Consider the following 10,111-nt stretch of genomic DNA (forward strand, 5'->3'; position numbering starts at 1 on the left):
TCCGCGAGTATTTTCACGCATGAAGTGCGATGCCCTGTCCCGAGGGTTGCTGCACTTGCGAATCCCTTTTTTTTTTTGGCTCTTCCGTCTCGCGAGTCACAGACGAGGGAAGGAAAAAAGGAGGCACAAATATATGAAAGAGGGTGACGTGTACACCAAACATAATAATGCTAGGATTCACGTACTGCGCTGAACCAGGGTGGATGCATTATTTTTACTTTTACAGACGCAGTGGCGTTCCGACGTCGCATTATAGCCGCAGGCCGGATGTCGATTTTTTTATTTTATTTTTTTTTACATTCCTCGCCCGGAGTATTTATATATATTTATTCCCGTCATACTACGAGCTATAACTCAGGGGCAGATAATGGAAAGAACATCGTCGAGGTACCTGTAGGAAAAAAGATTAATTTTTTCCCCCAATCAATTTCTTTCTTGTACCATTTTTAACTTCAAGTTTGAGTAAAAGTTTGGAAACCTTTTTCCCCTCGTCTTTTTGTCTATCGAATTACATGAAAAAAAAATTTAAAGAGATCCTAAGCTGAGAATCTTTGATGATAAAAAGTCACAGGCGTCAATGGCGTCGTACCATTTAATATAATATGAGTGCTCATATAAATGTCGAAGAAAGGGTAATCAAGGTTGTGAGATTTATATATAGGTGCAGATAATATATTGATCCCTTATACTTTCATACCGCCCCGTACTCGTTGAACGATATTATCGCGTAACCCACCAGGGTCAAATCTTCGCGGTTGGTGAGAAAAAACCATATCACCGATAATCTGGTATTTTTCCAAAGGTACTGGGATTCGCGACTATACGTATGAATAATTCTGTGAGCCATTTATATTCATACTCACGATCGCTGCACATCTCTCTGCACTACAGTAGTTGCCACCACACATTTCGAATGCAACGAAGAAACGCGAGCCGGAAAACAATAAACATATCCACTCACAGATTTTTCTAAATAGCTCAAGTTTCAAAGTAGATTTATTAAAACGATACGAAATCATATCTGCAACGTTGTTGATCTTGCTAATAATGAATATCTGAATCAGATCCAATCGCGAGCGCACATGAATTCATCTCATATCGTAAGAATTTCCGAAATATTCGACTTCGAGGGCACATGAAGAACGAGTGAATTTATCCGGTGCGAAGCTTCATTTTGTCGGAGAAACGACGCAAACAAAATATCGATTACATTATTACATAGTTATTAGTTACAGGGAGATAAGTTATCGCGTTGATGAGGTCTGATCATAGCTACCATATTTGTTGAACGAAGGTTTTTCGATGAACTCGAACACCACAGAAATAGGGTAGAAACATTTAATTGGATAAAAAAATAAGTATCACCCAGAGATTTTTTTCTAAAAGTGAACATTAATTTCAAGTATTTGTTGATTCATTTAAAAAAAATTGTTTTAGGCATCAACGTTATACAATAGCATAAATAGGTCGCCCTCGTGGTATAATATAAGATGAACGTAGATATTTTAATGAACAATGAGACTTTTTGCTAGTGTAAAAAATCAAAGGATGAATTGATACTAACGTTAACTGGGTCATGAACGCGATCATTTGGTCAATTTTAACCAACTAATCAGCGTGACAACATATAAGGTAACGAAGTAATACGCCCTTGCCAAAAAGCGGAGAATTGAAACGATTAAATAACTTTTCATGCAATAAACCTGTATATATAATACGAAAGAGTCGGCCTAATTCTGGTCACTCGATAATTATAGTTTCCTTTATTGTGCTAAAGGAAAAGAAAAATGATTGGACATTAGGTTGGTAGGAATGTTTGTACATGAGACATTGCGCTAAGAAATTCGCAATCAGATAAATAATAAATTCACGCAAACTCACAAGACTAAAAAAAGCAAGATCTTTAATAAATTCATCGATAACGATATACCCTATCTCTACAATACTTATCGATTTCGTTAAATTTCCTTGCCAAAAGCAATCGCTACCGAATAGAAAGCATATAAAACGATACCGAACCAGTTGAAAAATGAGGCCACAAATTTTACCGGGTGCGAAATGAGGAGACAATAAAAATTCAAACCTTATGGCTGAACATAAAATTGTACCGCAAAAGTGCAAAGACAAACAAAACTGATGAAAATGCACATGAAATTTCGATCGTGGGGTTGAATAGCCTGGGCATTTTTTGTGGAAAAAGTATGGTCTCGAGAGAAATGAAATAAGGATAATGATAATTGATTAGTGGCAAAAGACGAACCTCCTGCAATCCACATCCGGGATAGGTGAGACTAAGCGTTTTAAATCCAATTCTTGTGCGGCACATATCGCGGTGCACCTTATCTCTCTGTCAACTGGAATGAAATGGTCGTGTGCGGTAGATACTGCGGCCGATGGAGAAATAATACCTGTTCTACGTCAGGTGGGTGAGATAGGCCTCGAGGAAAATTTATACCGCAGGATGTCGTGAACATCGAAACCGTCGGGCGCGATATGAAACCGATTGTCTATACACACTCGAACAGATTGCAATATAACTCCGTAATCAGATGGTACACCGCGATCGCTTTTAATATCGTCTACCCCCATTCAGGTTTCAGAAAAAGGTGTCGGTTATATAGGTAGTATAATAAACTCCTAACGCGGACCCGCGACCTCCAAGTGGAGGGAGATCCGACCGTGGTTTGTGGCACGTAGACATGCCAAAAAACTTCCTATGTGAATACGTAGTGACCGAAACGTGCCGAATAAATTGCGAAAAATTTTAAAAGAAGGTACAATTTTATAGTTCGCTGTGTGGTTTGTATCAATGGGTAGGTGTGTACACAGTCCAGAGAACGCTTAAAAAAAATTATTTAGTCGAAACGTCCACCCTATGTGTATCATGAGTGTTTTATCTGCACTGCAATGATAATATTATTACCCTATAGATACGTGGTATCGGTTATTTCAAATGAGGAGATGAATATCTAATTATATATAAATAATTTCACATGCGACTATATGAGATAGTTTTCAGGATCTCTACTGTGGTGATGAGATTTTTATGGATATGATTCATCGTCAGAGAAAGTAGGAAAGTTATCTTCTATTAGAAAAAATTAAAAAATTGAAAAAATTAAGAAAAAAAACAACCAATTGTACAGAGAATTGATACGTGTACACGGGGCTGAATGATAAATATATACATATGTATAGTATACGGATCTCCCTTATCGGTATAGATACGTGGTACAGCCCAAAACAAAAGTAATCTTAGATTTATTTTTTCACTGATTTCTACTGATAAATGAATCGTGAGAATCTAACTGCAATGTGATCAGGAAAAATCGAGGGAAAAATGAAACCCGATTTGCTTAGGTTGACGTAATACCAAGAGCGTTAACTGATTCTTAGACGAAGAATTATTTATTCCCTCTTTCTCAATGAATAATTATTTAATTATAACAATTTTTCGTTCATCGTGTAATTGGACGAAAATTTACGTCACGATGTTTACCAAGCAAAAGCTCATGTCGTATATTTAAATGTATGACGGTATAACTCGAGTAAACCAAGCAAGTTATGAAATGGGTTTTAGCTGACGTTGATGCCTATAAATAAATAATCTCACTGTAGAAGCTGACGTTCGGACTGGAATTTTTGAGTAAATTTGGGACCACGAAAATGCGATATATATTTATATTGATATTAAAAAGGAGAACTAATAGCCAATCCAGAATACTGTATCATCCGTTGCAAAGCTTTATAGCAAAAGATTATCACTAAAATCGGCTTGGGAATAAATCCGACTGGAAGGAGGGTGTCCGACTGGTCGACGCTCAATTAGGGTCACTTCCTGACCTATTCAATTCGGATGAAATGATAATATATAGCAAAAATAATTTACCTTGTCATTCGTAATCTTCTGATCCACAAGGAAGTGTTACAAAACTTAATCAACGAACTACATTTAATATCACTTTGCTAATTGAAGACTGTTTTTGATCCTATTCACTAATTGTTCAAAATTAATAACCGTATGTTTTTTTTTTCTTTGATATCAGATACCGCCAGTTCCAGCAACATGTAGCTGTAGCAACGAATTGTTTTGATGCAGATGGTCCAATTCAAAGAAATTGATAAACTTGTAGGTGGAACTGTACGCTGTTAAGTCCACCCAACTCCCAGTCAAGATTAAGGTAATGCTAGCATGATATGATACAATAGTTATGTAGCTCCTCAGTGGTTATGGTGCTCACTGACCAGATTGCCACCAAACGTAATTTTTTTGACAGTTTAACGTCATTTGGACATTTGCAAGCAGAAACGTGAACGCAAAAGTAACCTAGGAATAATTAGAAACTGGATCGGCTGAGCCCTGTGAGGTATGTTGCATAATACGAGTCAACTTTTACATAAAGCAAACCATCACCATTGGCAAATGGACAAGGCTTCAGAAAATTTCATACGCTGAATTTATCTACATTGAATGATGACCAAAAGTATTGATACCAGGATAATAACAGAATATTTATATAGCTTTGATAATCGATGTGCGGAAAATCCTTGATTCTATAAAACAGAATGATGTTGCAGGCACCAATATTTAAAATCCTATTCAACTTGGACAAGTATCTTACACCTAGATTTATTCCGTGAAATAAACTCACCGTTAGCTAGTACCGAGATCTGGGTTTCCACTCTGGAAACCACGATGATCACCAGACAAAAGCCAAACCTGCCTGCTAGAAGCAAAGCAATATATTCAATTAGAGATCAATTTATTTGGATACAAATTTTTTACACTTTAAATTAAACTGTTTTGCCCCAATCATTAACTCTTGTATCTCAGGCTTTCAAAGCACAACTTAAGTGACTACCCACGTGTCTCCTAATATCGTTAGCTCAATATTTAACACTGTGAACCGGTACTAAATTGCCAAGAACTTCATATTTCCCGAAGTATTCCAGCTTCGGGGATCTTTTAACGACAACTTAACACTGGCCATACATTATAAATATTTAACACAGTCGTCCAATTGAATGAGACTTTCACAAATTGTTGTCTACAATATTTGTCTTCAGACTTATTTAATGCTTAAATTTTAAAGTTGGCTATGTGATGAGACATGTTTGTGATAATTTCAGGTTTGAAATTTCGAATTGTTTGTAATTTGCTATAAATTTACATTCGAGAGAATACAGTTTGCAGATGATTATGGAAGACATTTGAATTACTTTTAAGTAGCATGATGTCATAGGATTAACGTCACAGTCATCCATCCTTAGTGTGTAAAATGCCCTATGGAACCAAATGGACTGTATAAAAATTGTCTATGACCAGTCAATGACAAAGTAAAGGTTTGAATCTTGTGAATAATCTAAATACTCAATGATCAATGGTCAATGATTAGATCAGCTGTTGATTGTAGGAATTGAAACCGCGTGTTAACAGCATAAGTAGAAGGGGAAACGTACTGTCACATTACAAATAAGGTCTTAAAGTTTGGTTTCGATACGTACTTCTCTCGTACTTTTCCGAGAATTATGCCTATTTCGGTACAGGAATTACCAGATATTTTCAGCATGGGATTTAGCATTCTGAATATTCATTGATTCGTTGTCAATTAATATAGCCGTTGCACAGCACAGAATGCCTAAACGTTCTACAACGACAAATGAATAACGAAATTAGGTTAAACTCAGGGCTAAATTCCACTCGCAAAACCGATATTACCGCATTGATTTTAGCTGAATCTCGTAACACTTAAGTTGTCGATACAAAACGTTCGTGTCAAGATTCAAAAAAATATAGATCACAGAATACGGTCAGATTTTTGAATAACTCACCGAAAATTCAGCCCTGTTATACATCCTTGGTTGAATAAATATTTGTTGATACTGGCACTGGCACTCATGCACACCACAAAACTGCCATTTTTATCCTTATATCCTAGATCACTCGACACATTCCTCGGCCGCTATCAATCGGCAGTGACTACTCAATAGTACCCTGTCAATAAATGGATTAAAATATCATTAAAAATTATAGATAAGTTAAAAATGTATCCTCAGTTCGGATTCTAATGAAATATTAAAAGTAGCGATAGATGGACGCGCAGCTGCGTACACGGCGAGCACCAGCAGACGAGCGCCATATGCCGGAAGTACGTGAGACTAGGCGAACCGCAAAAACAGACGGCGTCGTCTGCTGTGTATAAAATGTTTTAATAATGTACAGTTTTAATCGAATATTATCATTTCTCTTGAGTGAAATGTTAGGTATATAAACCGTTTCATTCAGTTGTTGTGAATTTTTCAAAATTCTTTCATTTAACGTCGCGGGTTTTAGTTTTTATGATAGAGAGATTTTTCTTCGTCAGGTTGTCGGACCTGAATATCGATTGTCATTATTTATATCGTACGTTTCCTCTTCAGTCATCGATTCACTTTTTACATTTTACATTTTTACAGTAATGAGAGAAATAAGTTTAGTTTGTTATACGGTAATTTAGGTTTCCCATATGTGATCATAGGTGTTAAGGGAGTCGATTGAAGAGAATGACGGATAGCCAGCAGCAGTTCTGCTTGCGGTGGAACAACTTTCAGGCAAATATCACCAGCCAGTTTGAAGCCCTTCGCGATGACGAGGATTTCGTCGACGTTACCTTCGCCTGCGACGGCAGACGTCTTCAGGCACATAAAGTCGTACTTTCCGCCTGCAGTCCTTACTTCAAGGAGTTGTTCAAGGTTAGACCATATCATAAATCAGGACATTTTTCATCCTTCTCTGCCCCTTCTACATTCGACAACCATTCCTCCGTATATCTGCTTGCCCGCCTGCCATGCACTCAGCATTACCCTTCGACCCCATCATGAGTTTGCTTTACACGACAGAAATTATTACACAATACCCATCAGCGACGAGCAAATTTTTTTTTATAGTTTTCATGACTACTGAGACTTGCAATTTATTATGCCACAAGTCTAACCAAAAATGATTGTACACATATCTTATGGTATTATGGTATATGGTAACGTATATGAGTCTGAGAAGCAGACAGTAATTAAAGGACAATTACTCTAAACTACAACTGCATTCATTATTGCCAGAATTTTCGTCTCTGCTTTCTCTAATACTGCGTTAAGTATCGAGACAGTATTGCTGTTTTAGAAATGACTCGACTTACAATATATTAACAATCCTGCATTTCAATAAAATTTATCGTCGTGGAGCGGTTCTTGATATCGAGCTCTGTGTCCCAGGATTCTGAACCTGCCCTCTGGTTCTGGAAAGACTCAGCTAGATTGCCAATTTACAAAGTTGGCAAATATATTATCCTATTTGATTCGAGCAAATACTTTGAAGAATCTCACTGTTTTTTTTTTTTCAACATCTTAATGTGTTTTTTTTCCTCTTATGTAACAAATAATCTGACAGTTTTTCTTAGGGATGCTAAACTGTGAGGCTTATGCTTTAATTTTTTAAACATCTTGAATCATCCGACTGTAACATTATCCTTTGATAGTCATATTCTCTCTTGATTACTGAACAAAATCCAGTGACCAATGTGGAATGTGTCTCTGTGAAATTTGTCAGTTTGTCCTTTTTCCCTCTTATTTGTAATCTCTGCTTCATTTTCTATCTGTCATGTATATTTTTAGCATTTTTAATTATTGATTTGTTTGCGGCTTAATGATAATCGGGCAAAATAAGTCCTGGTGTTTTTGTCCCAAAAACCATAAGTGACGCAACAGCTGTGAAGTTCTCTGTTTCTCCAGCGTAAAGACTTGTTGGAATTCCTTTGAATTTTCAGACAAGCATGCGCTATATCTCTGACTTTGTCATACCTTTCATAACATTACTAACGCCTTATTATTTTCAATACAGGTGTAATATCTGCATGTTTCGCATCAGCATATTTTTGCAGAACTCATACGACAGTGTTTCAGATAGGCTTTTCTTGATTTTTGCTCAATATACTTCCTAGAACACCCAAAAGCAAAAGGTTCCATACTGTAAACTCTGAATAACTATTCAATTTCAGGAGATGTTCTCCAAGTGCACCATTTCTTAAAGGGCTTTGAATCGTTCACAATTTACCAAGAATAGACAAGCATTCTTAATAATTTAGATGATGAATTTTCTTTCAGACAAATCCATGTAAACATCCGATAATCTTCATGAGGGATGTGGAGTTTGAACATCTGCAGTCACTGTTGGAGTTCATGTACGCAGGAGAGGTAAATATCTCTCAAGCTGAGCTGCCCACCTTTCTGCGAACCGCTGAATCTCTTCAGATCCGTGGCCTGACTGACTCTCAGAGTAATCGACACAACAACGAAAAGGTACAACACAAGTACTATGATTTGCCTAATATTTCGACTTTGATATTCATATTTGAAGACCAAACAATTTATACTGTCAAAGTGTATTAACCACACATGATTCATTGTCATTGAAATCAATGATAGTTCTCAATTTATTGAACCTAAATAATAGTAATTTCCGCTTACCTATAAAATTATGAATTTATCTGCAGCACTCAAAGACTAACAATATCCATGCATCAAACGGCAGTGGCCTGATCTCACCAAGCTTGGATGATGAACGCAGTAGGACGCCTCCGGCAACGAGTCCGCCGCCATTAAAAAGGCTGTGTAAACGAAGTGATTCACCTCAAAACTCTAGTCCAATATCTACGCCACCCTCAGGCACCACCTCAACTCAACGTTCTCGTCCGCCAGTTGAACCTCATGTTCAACTCGATTACAAGGACCTTGACATTGTGGAGGTAGATGATTGCATCTCAATTCATAACATTGACTTTTCAGTGGTTTTACTCATAATCATAAATTTATACCTACTTTGCTCATCGTTTTCAGCCAAAAATAGAATTACCAGAATATGGCAGCGATGACGACTGCCCCAACAAACCAGAAATCAATGCATTGCCAGGCGGGTTTCTCAGCTTGGAAGGAGGCATGGAAGTACTTCCGACGTATCCACCATCTTATCAAGGTGAGTAACGGAAAAATACTACTCAACGTATTTTTCATCTGATCAAAGAAATTCAAAGGATCAGGTATCATGTTGGACTTCCAAAATTTAAATGAACAACTAATCTCTTACGTTTCAGGAAGCGGAATCGACGGAGGAATCGCAGGGACTTCGCATGGGTCGGAGTTGAATCAGGAGCAACAGGGTGAGTGATATTTTCTCATTAATACGGTAGTGCGAGCACCATTACAAACAGCAACAACCTAGCCGTTACATCAAAGTATCGAATGTGAATAGAGAGAAGGAAGGAGAAAAGAGTCTTGACGGTTTGAAATGGTAAGCTCGTGTGTAGCTCGGTAGGTCTTGGTAGGCGGTAGGAGACATTTGACACTCAAGAGGCTGGAACTATGGGCAAAGTCCACAGAGTGCAGTTTGCAGCTAGTCAGCTGTGTTGTATGAAAGTTATGTAACCCAACAAGATATATTATTAACAAACATATCCTGTGTGTAAATATTGAAAACAACCTATTCCCTGATGCTTTGTACATATATTTATTTTTTTTCCAACATATTTTTTATTTTCTAAAATCATTCACCCCTCCGTTCTCATGCTTTTTGTATATATACACACACTTTGGTATGTGTATATAAGTACCCCACAACGCTGTACATAAAACGCTGACTAATAATCGCTTGATACATAGGCATAGCAAAGGCAAACCACATATTATAGATTCATTTAAACTCGATCAACTCTTGATTTGTAAATACCATTTTTCAATCATGCTTTCATGTCCATCGATAGTGAGATAATAAATCGAGTCTTGTCATAGGTCGTGACCGTGTTGATTACCAAACTACAACCAACGAGCGGTTGCCTAAGCCCTCATATCGTATCATTGTGTCTTCATGCAATATTTTGTTTTGCCAAAAAAATACTGAATACATATACACGATAAACTTTCACAAATATCTTGTAGGAATTTATCTGAACAAAGCTGAATAGTTAATATCAGAAACAGAAAGTACTACAGCTAAAACCGAACAAGACATTTTCTTACGTCAGAACAATTTCATCATTTAGTGAGAAAGCAGATCGAAGCTATTTTCTCCAAAATCGTGATAGTA

At 37.0% G+C, this 10,111-nt stretch overlaps 2 protein-coding genes and 1 long non-coding RNA gene across 8 annotated transcripts in view; 1 reads left to right on the forward strand and 2 right to left on the reverse strand.

Annotated features, from left to right (window-relative positions):
• Positions 1 to 2,412, reverse strand: part of LOC105689960 (trafficking kinesin-binding protein milt) — a 44,800-nt gene extending 42,388 nt beyond the window's left edge. Inside the window, exon 1 of the mRNA XM_012407364.4 lies at positions 2,261 to 2,412. Within this exon, the coding sequence (XP_012262787.2) occupies positions 2,261 to 2,326 (66 nt within the window). The 5' untranslated portion in view covers positions 2,327 to 2,412. The remainder of the gene's footprint in view (positions 1 to 2,260) is intronic.
• Positions 1 to 10,111, forward strand: part of LOC105689976 (broad-complex core protein isoforms 1/2/3/4/5-like) — a 68,439-nt gene that overhangs the window by 1,472 nt on the left and 56,856 nt on the right. For 2 of the 6 annotated variants that reach the window (XM_020854617.3, XM_012407424.4), the window contains exons 1-5: positions 6,410 to 6,732; positions 8,137 to 8,331; positions 8,526 to 8,777; positions 8,869 to 9,004; positions 9,123 to 9,188. In XM_020854617.3, the coding sequence (XP_020710276.1) occupies positions 6,544 to 6,732; positions 8,137 to 8,331; positions 8,526 to 8,777; positions 8,869 to 9,004; positions 9,123 to 9,188 (838 nt within the window). In that variant the 5' untranslated portion in view covers positions 6,410 to 6,543. The other 4 variants (XM_048652802.1, XM_048652805.1, XM_048652804.1 and 1 more) reach the window with 4 other exon arrangements.
• On the reverse strand, positions 8,432 to 9,335 carry LOC125500315. Its single transcript, XR_007277635.1, has 3 exons — positions 9,116 to 9,335; positions 8,851 to 9,042; positions 8,432 to 8,762 (listed from the first exon to the last, which is right to left on the reverse strand). It is a non-coding gene; the product is annotated as an uncharacterized LOC125500315 (long non-coding RNA).

This window comes from Athalia rosae, chromosome 3 (genome assembly GCF_917208135.1).
Source record: "Athalia rosae chromosome 3, iyAthRosa1.1, whole genome shotgun sequence".
Lineage (NCBI taxonomy): Eukaryota > Metazoa > Arthropoda > Insecta > Hymenoptera > Athaliidae > Athalia > Athalia rosae.